At 34.0% G+C, this 18678-nt stretch overlaps 3 protein-coding genes across 3 annotated transcripts; 2 read left to right on the top strand and 1 right to left on the bottom strand.

The window, feature by feature from the left end:
* Positions 1-2197: 2197 nt before the first annotated feature.
* LOC131610893 (uncharacterized) lies at positions 2198-10769 on the top strand. Its single transcript, XM_058882958.1, has 15 exons — positions 2198-2357; positions 2533-2674; positions 2783-2853; positions 2936-3071; positions 3188-3276; positions 3372-3531; positions 3631-3833; positions 4811-4923; positions 5023-5118; positions 6890-7011; positions 7831-7932; positions 8120-8229; positions 8346-8433; positions 8645-8841; positions 10298-10769. The coding sequence occupies exons 2-15, from the start codon at positions 2564-2566 to the stop codon at positions 10512-10514; spliced, it is 1815 nt and encodes a 604-aa protein (XP_058738941.1). The 5' UTR covers positions 2198-2357; positions 2533-2563; the 3' UTR covers positions 10515-10769.
* Positions 10770-12681: 1912 nt separating this feature from the next.
* Positions 12682-14213, top strand: LOC131610894 (glycine-rich RNA-binding protein 4, mitochondrial). Its single transcript, XM_058882959.1, has 4 exons — positions 12682-13081; positions 13183-13289; positions 13381-13513; positions 13918-14213. Exons 1-3 carry the CDS (start codon positions 12799-12801, stop codon positions 13486-13488), a joined length of 498 nt encoding a protein of 165 aa, XP_058738942.1. The 5' UTR covers positions 12682-12798; the 3' UTR covers positions 13489-13513; positions 13918-14213.
* A 1601-nt stretch (positions 14214-15814) lies between these two features.
* LOC131610891 (pentatricopeptide repeat-containing protein At5g06540) lies at positions 15815-18571 on the bottom strand. The gene has a single exon (XM_058882956.1). The coding sequence runs from the start codon at positions 17972-17974 to the stop codon at positions 16103-16105; it is 1872 nt and encodes a 623-aa protein (XP_058738939.1). The 5' UTR covers positions 17975-18571; the 3' UTR covers positions 15815-16102.
* Between the last annotated feature and the right edge of the window lie 107 nt (positions 18572-18678).

Genomic DNA, 18678 nt, shown 5'->3' with positions numbered 1-18678 from the left:
CATCCAGAGGATCTTTCCAATTTCTAATAGAAGAAAACATGGAGAATTAAAGAAGCAATAATTAGAAAGAAACTTGACATACGTGAAATCTTTTGGCTTTTAGACTTTTAAAGATCAGAGAAGAGGAAGAATCAAAAGAACAAATATAAAAACGGAAAACCTCTTTGAACCAAAACACAAAAGAACTTCATCCAAAGAAATTAGAGAAAAGGAAGAATCAAGATGAGTACTTTTGTTGAAACTTTCAACAATGTTGGGAGAACATAAGCTGTTATGGTTGTAGAGGTCCAAGTCATTGAAAGAGGCCCTGCTATCGAACCTTTGAGATCCAGTAGAGCTCTCAGGAAGAGGGTATCAAGAAGAAGAATGGTGAAAAGGCCATTCATCATCGATTTTGACAATGATGATGAAGCATGTTATACTTGGTCAAACTTTCTCTCAGCCAAAAGATTTAGATATGATTAATAAAAAATGACCTTTTATAAGTTTATTTAATGAAAGTTTTATTCTATGGTTTCTTATTTATCAGCTTAAAGTTACATCTAATCTAGGCCTTTCTTATATGATTAAGGTTTCTTATATGATTAATTTATGATTTCAAGAACTCTTTTCTCATACACACTAATCTATCGGCTTTCATCTTATGCTATAAATATGAATAAAACCAAAACACATTTGCAACAAAATGAAAAATAAAGGAAATGCTTCATACACAAAATCTAAAATATAAACAATATAGATTTTTAAGAACATAAACATTCCCAATACCTTGTTCTCTGGGCATGTCTTGTCTCTTGGTGTTTGTTGCCATCTACTTCATTTAATGAGTTTGTAACTAAACAAAGTTATTGTCATAAAATTTGAATAAGAAATGAACATAGCGAAGAACAATCCAATACACATCACAATATCATTATGTCATTATGTTATTATGCTAAAAAAACCTAACAAAGAACTTTTAAAAAGTAGTACCATTACCATAACGAGAGAGAAAAAGAAATAAACAACAAACACATAATAGTAACATACCATAAGTCGAAGAGGATAAGGATTTCGCCGCTGTCGTCTCGTTTTCTAGGACACCCTTGTGTGTTATGAACAAAATAAATTGTCTATTGTATTTTTATTAAGTGAAAAGTATTTCACAGCGGTTGCAAGAAACAACCATAATGAAATATGGAACACATGACCACGTTTAATGAAACAACCGTGGCTACAATACTTTTAATTTTAAATAACAAATATGTTAAGGGTCACATGCTTATTTTTATTAGAAATTTTTTGATGATGGGATTCGAAGCTTATCGCCAAATTAATATGACCACAGTTGGGTTTAAGAACCGTGATGAAATGTTTCTTAATTAAATAAAATAAATTAATGCGCGTAAAAAATAAGATAATACCAGAGTGAATAAATGTCTGTTGTAATATATCTTTGCCGAAGGCATGTTTTGTAGTGGTGATTCGTCGGGTAGTCCGTTGAACCATAACCAAGTTGGTTTGATGAAAGTGATTGCAAACAACTTGCACATAGATGCATCGTCAACACGAAAATAGCCAAAATGTTAGTGTACGAGTTGCACATGCTCATAAGGATCTCCTTTTTTGTCATAGTCGGTTAACTTAGGCGTGTTGTCCTTAGACTTTAGAAACCTGATTTCCAAGATTTTGATTGTTAGTGGGTGCTTTAACTTCACCTCCTCGGGGTGAGTTTTTGCTTGAATCATGGAGGAGATTCGTGAGTCTTTCCTACTAAAAGCTCTCAAGTGTTAATTGAAACTCTCAATATAAAATATTGAGGACAAGACTAAGTCGCTTTTGACTGAACCTGTAAAACTCTTGGCGATCTTCTTCTTTCCTTAACTCTTTAAATTCCGCACTTTAATATTCAATATTTACAATTAATTATATCATTAATACAATAAAAATTAGATTATTTCGGAGATGCATATTCGAAAAATTCAAAATCAAATATTGAGATATTTTAAAAATGTATCTCCGAAAACACCATTTTTAAAAAAAAAAAAGTGAATTTAAAAATACATCTCTAAAAATACTTCTAAATAATCAAAATGCGTCCATTTTTTTGAAAAACTTAGAAATTCCGGTATATTGATCATCGGATCCCGACCCACGTTTATACCCTGCCCAACCCAATACAATTTTGAAACCAAAAACACACTCCCTCGGCGGCACAATCTGGAGGGAAAACCAAATATACATTTTTCTTTTAAAAACTTAACTCACAATTATTAACTACTAGATTTTATTTTTCCACTTTATTCCGATTATCTTGTTCCATTTCAATGCTCCACTGATACGACACCGCTTCCTCTCGAACCGAAACTCACGCTAGGGTATACACCACATTCAAATTTCATTCCTCTTTTTTCTTCGTCGTTTCTCTTGATTCCGTTTCTCTATTCTTTCTATTCATCAATTTGCATTTCATGACTATTTCGATTCAAGATTTTAGCGCGTTCTTCAGTTTCGCTAATCGCGATATCGTTGATTTGATTTTAACTTGTGTAGATCGATCCGGAGCATGTGTTGTGAATGCTGAATGGCGAAAGTAGCTACACCAAGCGCGATGCCTCCGAGTTCTCATGGAATTTCATCGGTGCCTCTTAAAGGTGCTTCTATTGCTAAAAGAAAGACGCCTTCAGAACTTAGGGTTAGTTTTCGGGCTCCCAACCCTAATTTATTTATTCTAGTATTTATAACTGACATTTAATTGTGGTAGAGGAGTTTTTTTTATTGATGTTTATGTATATCTTGGCAGGGAGAACAGTTGAAGCGGGAGATTTTTGTGGACTATACTGATGAATCGCCGACCTCGGCTGGTTCCTCGAAGTTAGTTTCATTAATTTCTTACTCAATTCATTGTTTTATAGTTTGCTGAGGATTTACTTGATTTGTCACTTTATGTTTGCAGAGCTGCTGAGGCGGGTAATAGATTTAAAAAACCAGGATTGTTTAAGGCCCCGAGATACAATGACACACGGCTTGATGATGTATTTTCTGCCAAGAAGCCGAGGTTTAGAGTTGCATCTGGGAAGGAAAATGTAAAGGTTAGTTTACTTGCTCGAACTAGGACTAATGTTTAATTTATTCAGTTGATATCTTCATTCAATTATTGACCCCATGTTGTCGAGACTAACCAAAGTAACCTTGTTATTGCGTTCAGGAAAATCCTTCTCTGGAGCAAACTAGTAATCAAACGAATGCTTCAGTTTTTTCTAATTCAGCAGTTAAGAGACAGCAAGCGATTTCACGGTTTGTCCCATAGTTAGTTAGTTAGTTAGTTTGCTTGATCATGCTTTTATGTTTTCCCTATGATGATTTTGCTTTTGTTCTCAATTTGATTTCAGCTTTGAGAAATCTGCTGCCGCAGGAGAGGTTACAAAAGATGGTATGCCGCAGGCTGAGGAAACCAATGAAAAATGTAGCCAAAGCCAAAAGAAGTTTCTTAGTGTTGCTGACCTTTCATCTGATGTTGATAGATCTTCTGAAGGAACAGCTATTGACATGGTATAAGATGAAGCAACCAACCTCTTTTCCTCATTTTATGTTCATTTTAGATGTTGTAGGATATATCATGAATATGTTTATTCCTCAAAAAATTTATAGGGAAAAGCATTGAAAGGACTAGCCTCACTTGAACCACATGATGATAATGGAGTAGCTACTGATTCATCTCAAAGACACCGAGATTCAGCGCCAACCATTGCAGGAAATTCCTTCTCTAAGTGTCATATACCTGGCAAGAAGGCTCCTTTGGATCTTACTCTAAAAACCAGTATGCGAATAGTATCCTCCGCTTCTGTGGATTGGTGAGTACCTAGGATCCACTAATATATTGGCATCAAGTCTGACAGGAATAAGATCCACTAAAGCAAATTAAAATACTTTTACACTGATACATGGGCATGTTTGTTTGATGAACGCAAAAGTCATTGTAAGATTTTTGTTTTGTTTTTGGATTTGATGTGGGAAAATAATGTCGAAGTCACTAAGCATTTATCATGGTATAAGAATATTTTTCTAGTTCTGTATTTTCAGTATTGAATGAGTGAGCCAATATATTGCCTAGATATTTCTACTTTTTTTTATCATATTAACCTTGATATATTACTTTTTTCTGTCTTCATATGTGGTAAGACTAGACAAGATAAATTAGAAACGAAAATATTAGAGAGTGATGGGGTAGCACCTACAATAGAAAAGATGGTCGGAAATAGACTTAGGTGGTTTGGGCATGTAGAGAGAACAGAGAAGACCTATAGGTTCGGTGGTAAGGAGAGTAAGTTAGATGGAGAGAAGTCTAACAACTAGAGGAAGAGGGAGACCTAGAAAGGTTATAAGAGAAGTTATCAAGATAGACCTTGAGATTAACGATTTGGATAGAAACATGGTCCTACTCTTGGATAGAACATTATGTAGAAAGTTGATCCATGTAGCCGACCACACTTAGTGAGATAAAGCTTGTTTGTTGTTGTTGTTGTTGTTGTTTCTAACTTCTATCATAAAATTATGTTTTTCCTACATAGAACAGTTTTTTCATATGCATTGATGCATGAACAAGAAACTGGATCCTACTGTTTCTCTGATATGTGGTTGAGCCACCGTCTTATTTATTTCATTTGTTCATATTTATTTATTTATTTCATGCTTACTTTGATATCAGCTATTGTTGCTTAACATTGTTGTCCTTTTTATGTAAGCTTTTATTATTTCCTAATTTTGTGAAGTATAAGTAAGTTATATGTTGTAGCATGCCTCAATTAACCTATCTGCACTATTCTTACAGGAATGAAAATATTAGAGGTGGAGGTTTCAAAGTTTTGCATTCATGGATGTATCCTCAATCCACTCTTCCGCCTTCTATCATATCAGTCCTGAGCTCATCAACTGCAGAAGGAGGTTGTCAAGCCGCTTTTGACTTATTTTATTTGTAGCTTATTCTATTTCATTTTCCTTTCTCAATTTTCCTTATGTTCATTTTTCCTTTTTATCAAATAGAATTGGAGTTCTTAAGGAAACGACAAGTGGCTTGGGAAGAATCCTTTCGGGATCTCTATTACATGCTTCGGAAGAATGTCTGTGGCCTCTTTTATGGTATTGTACATGTCCATCACTTTTTTTTCCAGGTGGAGCTATACTGATTATAGAAATCTTCTTATTCCATGCCTTTTATCTTCTGCATTTTCATTGTTCTGTCTTTGGAGTTTAAATATCGAGTCAAATGCCTTTCACGTCTTAATTTATAGGTTTAGTTGCACATTTCCATCCCAATTTATTAGTCAAGCATGTTACTCCTAATTTAACATTACTTATTGTAACTTCCCCCTTTTATATAACTTTTCTGTTCAAAGATGTTAGGAAAAGTTTAACAAGTTATTTGATACTAGTGAAAAGGTGATGATCCAACCGTTAAATTTTTATTAACTAGTGCTATCATGACCCTAAGTTTAATCCCTTTATCAATGTAAGGTGGGAGCTGTGGCCAGTATAACAGCTGGACTCCCTTGGATCCCATGACTAGTTATAGAGTTGCAAGTTCCCTTCAAAACTTGAAAGGTTAAACTAGTACAAGGGAAGAAGATAAGAATTCTGTAGGAATTCAAAGTATGTAATAAACCGGCTGATTCGAGAAAGCATCTCCAATTACAATTGAGTTCCAAAAACTATCTCCCTTCCCTCCCATAGCTATTTATAATTATGTTTTACCTACATAATTAGTTATTCTTCGGTCACTACTATAACTACTATGTATTGTTCTGTTTTACCAACAGAATTAGTTACTCATTTGTTACAACTGTAATAATTATATTTACAAGCTTAATTCCCACTTTTACTCTTCCTAACATACACCCTACTGACAGCTTGTCTACTAACAAAACTCTTCTCATTCCTGTGTCAATCTAAGTATAGTAATCTTGTCTCAAAAACAGTTCTTCATGCCAGGACCAAGCATATGAAACTGTATATTGTTATAGAGAAGAGAACATATTCAACAAAAGCCAAATTGCCAGTCACATTTTAATCACTGATCAATATGCTGACATTTTAATTCTCATTTTGTTAAAGCTATCTCTCCTCTATGATTTACAGCTCAAAGGGACAACTCAGGATTATGAAAATAAATTCATATCTATCACCCATCCTGAGTTTGAGCCTTTGTGACTGAAATGTTAGAATTGTAAGTAGTTTATATGTATTTGTACACTTGTAATTCGTGCAGACTTATCTGTATATTGGATCAAAGATTATTTGGATAGTTATTAATAAGAATCTGTCACTAATCAGTTAGTGAGAAGTCAATTACTCCTCTATAAATGTACACTTAACTGAATGTTGACAGTTATAATTCAGAGTTACAATGTTCAGAATTCTCCAAACTCTCACGACTTCATTTCTAACCTGAAGAACTTCAAACAGGGAGAACCGATTGAAGCACAGCTCCCCTGCCCTGTGTTAATAAATAAATTAAAGCCTGGAGTTGTGCTTGCATTGGTTGTGTTCGTATGTGGTACATAAGATTGAGATTTCTTTAAAATTTATGGTTTGTTTTATTTTTCGTTTCACTTGTAGAACATAACTTTTAAACCTTTTTTTAAGTTATCTTTAACTGTGAAGTTATATTAGATGAGGAAGTTGTCATTTATAGTGTTAAATTAGTGATTTGAATTCTTTATTAAATAATTTAAGATAGAAAGTGCTGCTAAACTTATAAATCAGGGAGGCGTTAAAGTGCATTTGACCCTTAAGTTTATAACAATGAAGAAAATGCAATTGTTCCTTTATTGCTATATCTTCATGCGCCTGTGGTATTATAGAAACACTAGATGAAACTTTGTAATGATTTTTCTCCCATTCTGTATTGTAGTTTGCACATCCCAGTTTGTGGTGATGTTCACTGGCGGCGATGGCTCTGGAAAATCCAAATGCTCTTGCAATGCTTATATTTCTCAGTCAACAAGAGGTTTGAGATCATTGTTAAGAGAGCATGTAAGCTGTATTTCTGTAACATACTATTATCTGTGCTGTTAATGTTTGTTCTACTAATAATTTAGTATCATACAAGTACAGAGGGAAATAGTTTTTTCTTTCTTGTAATGTTTGTCTTAGGATAAGAATAATATTTCACTGATGGCATATTTCTAGGAAAATTGGTGAAACTATAAAAGTGTAATAGGTATAAGGTATGCAAGAAGAATGGAACTCCACAAGTGATGTACTTTTCTAGATTTGTTCTAGACTTTGGCCATTATTATGATTCTGCAGTGTTAGTCCTTTAAGCCTATTGGGTTATAAGTTATAGCATTAACAGGTAGCACTGTATTTATAAGCACATACAATTATTTAGGCTTTGTTTGGGAATTTGGAGGGGGGAGGGGAAGGAAAGACTTACGAAAATGAGTTTTTAAATATAGGAAAAAATTTGACATTAAAAGAGTGTTAATCATTACTATATTTTTAATTTTCATAATATTATAACAACATAAAATAAATTTGGAAAATTTATGTAAGCCCTCAAAAACCCTCATTCAATACAAATTGTGTTTCTCCAAACTAAGGGGTTTTTGGTGTTATGAATAAAAGCAAATCCTTCAAAACCCTCCTAACCATAATCCTTCAATTCTTTTCACTCAATCCTTTTCTTTTTCAAAACCCTCCCTCCCTTCCCCTCCCCTCCCCTCCAAACCCCCAAACAAACCCTTAGGGTTTTATTACACACTGTTTGATGCCAGATAGTGGAAACCCTAATTCTTTAATATTTGCTTTGGTGAGGGTCTCTGAACTTTGAATTTATACCCTCTTGACTAGGATCTTTGTTTCTCTATGCCACTTTGTCGTTCAAAAGTGGAGCAAGTAACTACTGAGGATTTGGTTGAACTGTCAGAGATAGAGAAGCACAACTTGGGGCAGGTCTGTATCTATATGTTATTCATATATACCATTTCTTTTGTCATGGGATGTTATATTAATCTCTGACTGATCACAGAGAACAATTTCAAACTTGTGATTTTTCTGTGATTCTATTGATAAATCTGTACTTCATATTTGAACTACACTTCTCTTTTGTCTCCTAATTACCATTAGTGGAACAATACAGACCCAGCGCTCAAGGTCATTCTCTGATGTTGATAATACCCCAGAATCTTTACTGGTTTTCAATGGCAACGATAATGTGCATGGTTTATATGACCTATTATTTAGTTACAGGTAACTGAAGCTTCTTCTTATCCTGTTTTCATACTTCACTGACTTAACATGTTTGCTGCTTACTCTTATATTTTTAATCTTGTTCTTAACTAACTTTTGTTGTATGCACTCCGCAGAACTCTCTTGACCTCACTGTCTGGTGTAGATGTACCTGTCCTGTGTTCTCCTGTACCGTTTCAAAGTTCTGCTCTGACTTCTCCTGATGTATGTGATAAGTCCTTGATTTCATTTACCTACCTTTTATTCTTTCCATGTGGTGTTTCCATAATTTGTCAATTTAAGTAAATTGTTGAATTCACATCCTTTTATCCATTGCTTATGGTTACTTTTCCTTTTCTTGCTCATTTAATTTAATAGTACATATTGGAATCTCAATTTTTCTTTCTAAATTGATGAAAAAACTTCTATTTCTTAGATTAAATGCATGAAGATGAGAAGGGCTGAAGATATTGCGGCTAATAATGGGTCTATTTGGAAAGATAATGAGTTTGCACAAGGATCATCAGATGGCCTTTTTTGTAGCATTGAAATTAAGGATACATTTATTCCACCTTGGATTATCTGCAGTATATGTGCATTGATGGGCTCCGAAGGAAAAAGCTTTGAAGCAAGGTATGAGGAGCCTTTGCTTGGCTCTTGTTAAAATTTAATTGTCTAGATAAGATGTCTTGAGCTCTGATATGAGGCTTTCTAATATGTGATTGAGCAAACTTGGGCATATTTTTTCTTAAGGTTGAATGAATTTCTATTAGGAATAGTCTGTTGACATTTACTCGGTGTATGTTATTTACATGGAAATGAATCCTCTCCATTTTCTTTCTATTTCTTTTCTCCATTACTAAAATGTTGGGGGTGGTTTGAGATGTATAGGGAGTACTTAGACTCCACCTAATGTCACACTGATAATGTTTATGTTTTCAAACTATAGTAAGAGAGGAAATGGGGAATAATGAAAGGGATCAATTCTGATGTGATTTACATGGGTTAGTGTTCTTAGAAATTAACAATACTACATAGTACATAAATGAGAGTTGGGTGTAAAATTGCATATAAAGATGGCAGAAGTGTAAATTCTTTGAAATAGAGGTTTGTTATCAAACTCGGCTGTTCCAGCCGTTATTTTGGCACGGAACAACACAAATAGGTGACTCGGCTTGAATGGCTGCGATAATGAGATTTGGTTCGAACGATGCCACTTTGACTGCGTTGGCTGTATATGATATTACTCTTAAATTTTTAAGGATAGCAAGGTTATTTTTATTGAATTCTATTGGCATTTGCAAGTATGAATACTTTGAGTTTTATGGCTTTTATTTCTAAATATGAATAGTTAATAAATTTTGATTAGTTTATTTTAGCTTTTAACAATTATGTATTCATTAGGATTAACTGAATTAATGTCCACGTCACTAAAATATCGGCCTTTCTACTCCCATTCTGTTCCATTTTTGGGGGTGACCATGCTGCAATGCTATTAGAGATTGATGACATAAATAAGATTACATATATGTTATGGACATTGTTTTGATTTAATTACAAGCAAATTGACAGAGAACTTTCATGATCTTGAGATTTTTCCTACTTCTTTCTGCCTATCACTATATTTATGTGCTCTTATTACAAAACGAGAAATGCAGAGAGGATAGAGAGAGAAGAGAGATATTGGTTTCTTTGTAGCTGAATTATGTTTGCATTCTAAAGTTAGTTACAACTCAGTTTGGAACTGAGTATTTTTAGTAAACCTAACTGTGCTGACTCAGCACAGTTAGTTACAGGGCTTTGGTATTGGTTATTACAGCTTTGCCATATAAGCTAACACTAGGAATACTTGATTACTTTAATAGCTCTTTTGTGTAACCACAAGCTCCAATATATTGAGGATATTCTTTCATAGTGACACTTTGTGTTAACCTGCTGAGTGCTGATTAGTCTTGAGTTGCAACTAGCTTAAGTAGAATTTCATGAGCATGAGTTTTGCTGTGCACAACAGTGAATTAAAAGTAAGTCTCTCCTTACATATAGTTATTTGAAACCTGAATAATATTTGGTTTATCTTGTGATGTTGCAGTTTTGTGACCGAACCGGTATCAAGTGGTCTGAATGTTGCTTTGAAATCTACTTGTGAAAAGTCTGAATCAAAGTCGGCCGGTAGTGAAAGCTTTCGAGATTGCAGTAATTCTTTTGGCATTCTAGAAGCAGCATTTACGTCTTCTCTATGTTCATGTACACTAAAAAGTGTTAAGTACTGTGATGGTTCTTATACAGCATCCCTATCTCCTGTATAATCATATAAAAACAAGTAACTTATTTTCGTCAGATTGATGCCTAATTTATCTAAATGCTCTCCCTTCTGATTGGGCTCCATTTGAAAATGAAAAACAGGTGTTTTTGTACCCAAAACTGTATGAACATGCATGTTGCCCACAAATCATTATTTGTAATATCTGTCTGATATGGCTCCTATCATTTGAGGCATTTTGAATACATCATTTCCCTATTAGCCAGTTATTAATTAACTGCCAACGTTGTATTTCTCGGCATTTGTATTGAGTTAGATTGAGATATTTATTTTGTTTTCATTTACTCCCTCCTTCTCAAAATAATTGTCACATTTAAAAAAAAAATTGTCCCAAAATATCTGTCACTTTTAAGACAATTCTTTATTCAATTTTTCAATTGTACCTTCTAATAATTACTCTTAATTTATTGTTTTTTTACTTAATATTAATGCTAATTTGAATACACTAATAGTTAATTAGTATAATTTGGTAAAATTGCTATTCTCTCATTTATTTATTCCTATTTTTTAATCTGTGTGAAATAACTAATTGTGACAAATAATATGAGACGGAGGGATATTATAATTTATGATTGGAAGAGATATTGTTTGCTTGATCAGCATGCTCATTCTATTATGAGGAGTGCTAAGAAGGTTCTCTTTGCTTGATCAGCAATACTTACATATTATTATTATTATCATATATAAATTAATTAAATAAAACTGTAGACAATTTTATATGAGTTTTTTTATTGGTGAATTCTTATCTACCCAACTCAAAAAGTTGGGTAAGGTTACCTCCTTTGTAAAATGCTTTGAAAACAATAAATATTTATAGTATTTCAATAAATAATTAAATGTGTTAAATGAGAAGTTGTGCCCTTTTTTATTTAGCTCTTGCTTAGTTAAAATTTTAAAATTTCTTTTGAGAAATTCTAATAGCTACTGACTTGGAATCCAGGGAAATTTGTTTGGAATGCTGGAAGCGAGGAATTCGCCAGGCAAATCTTATCTCGTCTGGCGAATGCAGATATTTTGGCCATAAAAGTGAAATTTGTTAGACTAAACTTTAGCTCGCCGGGCAAATTAGTCTCAACAGAAATGTGTATTTAAGGTCTTTGTTAGATATTTTGAGATTCATTCAATCTTTTACATTGTGACCTAGGAACCTCTTGGAAGAAAGAACAAAGCACAAAACTCATTTAATGGGAACTGGATTCACATTCTCGATTGTTCAAACATCTTGGATGCTCATCCATCTCTCTCTCATTACTTGTTGATCAAACTACCATGGTGATGGGTAGCTAAATCTCGTTTGTGTTAAAATTAGAGGTAGTTAACCTAGCTATTATGTATTTCTTTTGATCTTTTGTGTATGAACTTTGTTGATGATCAATACATGATGAATATCTTTGTTGTTAGTGTTATATGTTTGATTTGAATCATTATTGAATGGTATTTTTCAAACTATGATCTAAAATATTTATCTATTAATGAATAAACTCTAGACATAGATTTGTGAGTTAACATTCACTTGTTTCAAGCTCTAAAAATTATTGTGTTGATTGTTGGCATGAGACATCATCTAGGAGTTAATATGATAATATTCACGATATCGCTTTAGACATAAACGGTATTGAAAGGATACATGATTATATTGATCATGAATAAATTCATATACTTAATTAATCAAATATATATGAAATAGGTTAACAAAATATAATATTGACATGCTTTTCAATCCATAAAACTTCAACTTTTTACAGTTGTTAGCAAATTTTCTAGTTTATGATAGTCTCAAGGGTTTGTCCAAAAGATATCACCCAAACACACTATATACAACTCTGTTTGTTTTGCCTCACGTATCAATAATCTCAAGGGTGTGTTAGAAAGTTTTCATCCGTACATACCCTTTATCATCACATAATTTTTTATGAGTCAAGTAACATTTGTCTCAAGAGTGTGTCACGAACATATCATCCAAACACTCTTTATCGGGACAATTTGGATTATAACTCAAATAGTGATTGTCTCAAAGTTGTGTCCATAACACATCATCCACTCACACCTTGTAACAATATAAATGCAATATTCAACCACCAATCAAATTTAAAGCGATATATATTACAAAAATAATCTCATTTTTATATATGCAATATTCAATATACACAATCGCCTATGCCAACTAAAACACGTCAAAATAAGTGAAACCATTTAAATGATTATAGAAATTATCTTTCACACTGTTCTACATAGAAAAGAAACCAAATTATGAATAAGTGAGAAGAGAAATGTCCAGAACCTGGATGAGAGGAGCGAGGTTGCTATCATCGTTCTCGCGCTGCCGGAAATTGATCATTCATACGATCAACTATTCTCCCTCGTTTCGTTCTACAACCATTTTCACAAACCACCTGCATCCTTCTCACTCTCAACGCCGACTCTTCAACTCTTCAACTTCTTCACCATCATTAAAACCTTCTTCTAACAAGCTCTTCGTAGGAGGTCTATCATGGTCCGTAGATGAAAAATCCCTCAAAGACGCTTTCTCTTCCTTCGGAGAAGTCACCGAAGGTCATTTCATTTCATTTCAACCTTCTATGTGTTCGACGTTATGTCTAACTCACTTCTTATTAACAAATTTCAACGCGGTCCATTTTTTATTGTTGTTGCAGTGAGGATAGTGTATGATAAAGACAGTGGTAGGGCTAGAGGCTTTGGATTTGTTATCTTTTCAAACGAAGATGATGCAAAATCAGCAAAAGATGCAATGGACGGAAAGGTTACAACACATTATTAACAAATTATATTTGTTTTTAATCATTGTTTGTTGAAGTTGGTTATTTATGATAACTGTGATGTTTTCTTTGCAGGCACTGTTAGGTAGACCCTTGAGGATAAATTTTGCTCTCGAAAAGGCTCGTGGTGTACCTGTTGTAGTTCCTCGGTTTTCAGATATTCGAAACTTAAACCGACGCTGAATTGAATTGGCCTTGTGGAATATATGTATGTGTTTCTGAATCACATTAAGATTATTACCTAATGCTTCAGAATTTGTGTATTGATTATCATGTTATCTAATTGTTAGAAAATGAAATTTCGGTAGCATTCTGATTTCTGAATCAGTTTTTTTCATCAGGATAGTAGTCATGCATACATGTATCGTGTGGACAGCTGAGATTTTTTCGGCATATATCATGTTTGAAACTATGATATGTTATGTTTAGAGTATCAACCTTGAGCACTTCATTGTGTTAACCTGCTGATTAGTCTTGAGTTGCAAAGCTTAAGTAGAATTTTATGAGCATCTCTATGAGTTTTGCTGTGCACAACACTGTTTTAAAACTGGTTTCTCCTTACCTAGTTATTTGAAACCTGATTAGTATTTGGTTTATTTTGTGATGTTGCAGTTTTGTGACCAAACCGGTATCAATTTGCCTGAATGCTGCTTTGAAATCTACTTGTGAAAAGTCTGAATCAAAATCTGCCGGCAGTGAAAGCCTTCGAGATTGCAGTAATTCCTTTGGCATTCCCGAAACAGCAGTTACGTCTTCCCAATGTTCATGTACACTAAAAAGTGTAAAATACTGTGATGGTTCTTATATAGCATCTCTATCCTTTGTATAATAATTATCAAAACAAGTAACTTATTTTCATCACATTGATGCCTAATTTATATAAATGCTTACCCTTCTGATTTGGCTCCCTTGATTGAAAATGAAAAACAGCTGTTTCTGCATCCCAAACTGTATGAACATGCATGTTGCCCACAAGTCAGTATTTGTAATATCTATGTCAGATATGGCTCCTGCCTCCTATCCTATCATTGGGTTGAGATCCTCTCCATTTCTCTAAAGAAATGGAGATTCTCTAAAGAAATGGAGATGTCAGTTAATATAGTTTTAGATTAAATTAATGATATAATTGGATATATTTTTGGAAATTGTGACATTAAATAGATTTATACACAAAAAGCATAGTAATGGAGATGTTCATTTCTTTAAAAAAATGGAGAGGATCTCTACTCCCTATCATTTAGGGTATTTTGAAATACATATTTTCATATTCATCCGTTATTAATTAACGGCCAACGTTGTATTTCTAGTTATTAGCATGAGTTACATTGATATGTTTATTTTGCTTGCATTTTTTTTTTGATAAAAAGATACTTTGTTTGCTTGATCAGTACTTACATATCCTTGTATAAAGTAAATTTAAATAAATTTAATCAGAGTTGTTAATCCCGGATAGCGGAGCGGAGCGGCTGACCTCCGGGAATGGGAATAGCGAGATCTCTGATAGCGGGATAACTTTTGTTGACTTTTTAAAATTGACTATTATTTAGACTAAATACATAAATAATATAAATAATTTATAAAAGATAACCCTTTTATAAAAATCAAATTAATAAAATAATGATAATGGATAAAAAAAACTTCACTATTTATTTTATCAAAAAGAATTTGTATTATCAACTATTTAGCTAGCGGCGATAGCGCCCGCTATCTCATCTCCGCCACCGCACCCATGTTCGCGCGCGGCCATGCCCTGCTCCGCTCCGTAGCGCCGCGATAGCGGGCGCTCCAGGCGCTATTAACAACTCTGAACTTAATTTTGAATTGAAAAACAGCACATAGGTCTTGTTTAGATTGCTTTTTAGTTCAGGAAAATTTTCCAATTTGGTCTCTTTTGAAACATGCTTAATGTTAGGTGCACGTCCTATTTTGTTGTATGCATTTACCTCCTTGTTTTAGTCATCAAAATTAGTGAAACCATTTAAAAGGCTTCAGAAGTTATCTTTCAGACAAGTTCTGCATAGCAAAAAATACCAGATTATGAATCATTGACTAGAGATACAAATGTTCATTACATGTAATTTGAGACAATTATGAGATCTATGATGTCAAAATACAGATTGATTGTGTTATCAGACACAATAATTGAATAAAAAAGGAAGAATTTTTTAGAGTTTAAGGAAATATGACAAAGTTTTGAGTGAGAGTTTAAGAAACTGATCATGTATAAAATAATACGATCCAAAATATAACATCCTGACTATATTACTTGATGTTTGGAAGTTATCTTCTAGACTGATAAATGAGTTTAAGCAAATACAACATAAAATTTTGAGTGAGAGAGTTTAAGAAACTAATCATGTATAAAACATTACGATCCAAAAGATAACATCCTGATTATATTACTTGATTTCTGGAAGTTATCATCCAAGTTGATAAATTTCTTACATCTTTTCACATTTAAAAAATAAAATAATCAAAGCCAATTGGTAATATATGAGTATGTCTGAATTCGGAGAGAGTAATTTCAGGTTTTCACAAGGTCTCTAAAAAACACAGCGTGCAATAAACCGCCCCGAAATTATTTGTAAGATGTGAAAATCTATTACAGCATTTGGACGAAAATTGAAAAGATGTGTAAATCACTGCCTTAAAATTTGTTTGTTATTATTTGTATAATTTTTATATTGGATTTTGAAGAATTCATGGCTCACACATACAACTTGTCTCACATATCTTCCTTCCATCAGCAGTACATTTTCGAAAATTTTAGGCCCCTGAGAAGCTGCATATAGCTCCTTTACCAGTAATCCATACAAGAACATACACCTTTTTTGAAATGATGGAACCTGTTTCTATCTCTAACAATTAACTCTACATTGAAAACCTTCGAGATTAGCTTTGTAGCCGTGTGACAATCTTCACAGACTCGCAAGTTTTTTACTATCCGAATAGGTGTAGGAGCTCGAATCTTCATAATTCCATAGGCAATGGCCAGTTTCTCACTATGCCTGTGAAGTGAATCTTCTTTCTCCTCTTCATCTATGTCAAACAACGCCTCACCAGTATTTCCTATGTATCCTGCTAACTTTATTTTTTGCAGTATATCTTCCCACATCCTTTCAATTTTTTCTATTTCTGGATGTGATTTATCTCCAATTGTAAACTCATGAATTTTTCCGTCTATCTCAATGAGACTATATCCAGGCGGTTTTGTAACCCCTTTTTCCTTCATCAATCTTCTCATGACAGTAACATCTTTCCACTTATTTGTGCGTGCATATATGTTTGACAGCAACACATAATAACCACTGTGTTCTGGTTTCATCTCAATCAAAATCTTTCCCACCCTTTCTCCAACTTCGACATTTCTATGAATCCTGCAAGCTCCTAGCAACGCTCCCCATACCGGAGCATTAGGCTTCACAGGCATTTCAAGAATAAAATTCTCTGCCTCTTCCAACTTCCCCGCCCTCCCAAGAAGATCAACCATACATCCATAATGCTCCAATCTTGGCTCCACCCCGTGATCTCTTTTCATGCTTTCAAATATTTCTAGACCCTTTTCTACCAACCCTCCATGACTACAAGCTTTCAACACTGCAGTAAACGTAATATCTCTAGGAACTATCCCTGTTTTCACCATTCCATAATAATACTCTAGCGCTTTCTCTGCATAACCATGCATTGCTAATCCAGAAATCAAACCTGTCCAACAAAGTACATCCTTCTCTTCCATTTCCTCAAAAACCCGAATAGCTTTCTCAACATTCCCACATCTTGCATACATATCAACAACAGCCGTCCCAAGAATCACATTCAAATCCAAATTATTTCTCATCACATACTCATGAGCTTTCTCCCCAATTGCAAGAGCACCCAAATGAGCACAAGCAGATATCACACCAACCATAACAACCTCATTAGCCACCACTCCTTCAGCCTGAAGAATCTCAAACATTTCAACCGCTTTATCAAAACGACCATTCCGCGAATAACCACTAATCATAGTACTCCAAGTCACCAAATTTTTCACAGGCATTCTATCAAACAGTTCACGCGCAGTTTCAACATCACCACATTTATGATAACCCTTAATCATACAAGTCCATGAAGCAACATCAAATCGGCCCATCTTCTTAAAAACACACCTTGCAGACATTAAATCACACAGAGAAGCATACATATAAACAAGAGAATGCTGAACATAGAAATCACTTTGAAAACCATGCTTAACTATTTGACCATGAACTTGTGTACCCATTGTTAAAGACTCGAGTTTTGCACATGCTTTAGCCAGAAAAGGGTGAGTGATGTTATCAGGTAAGAGACCAATGCGTTGTGATTGAATGTAATAATGAAAGGAGTTTTCTGGATTTTCGCTAATGGAACAACCACGGATCAATGCATCGAAAATGAAGAGATTGGGATTGTGAATTTGGGAGAAAACTTTGATAGCGTAAGATAGAAATTTTGCTGTGTGGTCTATGCAGAAAGCGATGATGCGACTTGATGCGAAAACGTCGAAGAAAAGATGAGTTCTTAGCATATGGGCATGGATTATTTTGAGGTCGTGAATGTTGGAACATTGTGATAGTAGCACGAGTTTGGGATTCTTGAGTTTTAGCTTTTGCAGAATTGAGTTATTAGCAACACCAATGTTACTACTCATTTTACAATGTAGTACGAGAAAACATCATTGAATGTTACAACAAGAACAAGAGTGTTTTGTATGTTTTTTTGAAAGAGCAAAACTTTTATGTATCAAAATAACATGGCATGGCATAAGATAAGCTATACAGACTTTCGAAGAAGAAAATTACTTATCCCACCATAAACAATGAAGAAACACTTTAAGGAAATCTGAAAATATCTTAGGATGAAAAAAGATATTGCCCTTCCGCCTCCAACTATCCCTTCAAACGGATTAAAATGGGCCAATCCTTTTTTCTACACAACAGTGGTTATCCAAAGTTTGTTACACATAGATTGCCACAAACCTGTTGGTGCATTGAAGAACAAGAGAAAGTAGACCGGAAGCACAGACAAGATTGATTTTATCATCACCACTCGACCATCAATAGATAAATGTTAATTCTTCCATCTAGATACTTTTGACCTTACAACTCCAACGGGTAGACCAAGATATTTGAACAAGATTGAGCCATCATAATGTTTGCCGCTTCTTCGAGCCACCTTTGACATCACTTAGGCTTACACTGAACATTCCACTATCCGCCCAAATGAACTTTCCACTATCAACCGCATTTAATGCCTAATATATTTTGGTTTGCTTTTGTATTAGACTTATAGTCACTTAGACTTGTGTTTCTATACCAATAAATACTCATTCATTTCTTTCTTGCAGGACACGGT

Source organism: Vicia villosa, linkage group LG6, assembly GCF_029867415.1.
Source record: "Vicia villosa cultivar HV-30 ecotype Madison, WI linkage group LG6, Vvil1.0, whole genome shotgun sequence".
Lineage (NCBI taxonomy): Eukaryota > Viridiplantae > Streptophyta > Magnoliopsida > Fabales > Fabaceae > Vicia > Vicia villosa.
The sequence above is the reverse complement of the archived record's forward strand: the minus strand, read 5'-3'. Positions and strand labels throughout refer to the sequence as shown.

Coding starts and splice junctions, on each gene's coding strand:
- LOC131610893 (XM_058882958.1), top strand. CDS start 2,564: ATGGCGAAAGTAGCTACACCAAGCGCGATGCCTCCGAGTTCTCATGGA. Junction 8,230..8,345: donor GACCTATTATTTAGTTACAG/GTAACTGAAGCT, acceptor TGCACTCCGCAG/AACTCTCTTGACCTCACTGT. Junction 8,842..10,297: donor GGAAAAAGCTTTGAAGCAAG/GTATGAGGAGCC, acceptor GTGATGTTGCAG/TTTTGTGACCGAACCGGTAT.
- LOC131610894 (XM_058882959.1), top strand. CDS start 12,799: ATGTCCAGAACCTGGATGAGAGGAGCGAGGTTGCTATCATCGTTCTCG. Junction 13,082..13,182: donor CTTCGGAGAAGTCACCGAAG/GTCATTTCATTT, acceptor TTGTTGTTGCAG/TGAGGATAGTGTATGATAAA. Junction 13,290..13,380: donor AAGATGCAATGGACGGAAAG/GTTACAACACAT, acceptor TTTTCTTTGCAG/GCACTGTTAGGTAGACCCTT.
- LOC131610891 (XM_058882956.1), bottom strand. CDS start 17,974: ATGAGTAGTAACATTGGTGTTGCTAATAACTCAATTCTGCAAAAGCTA.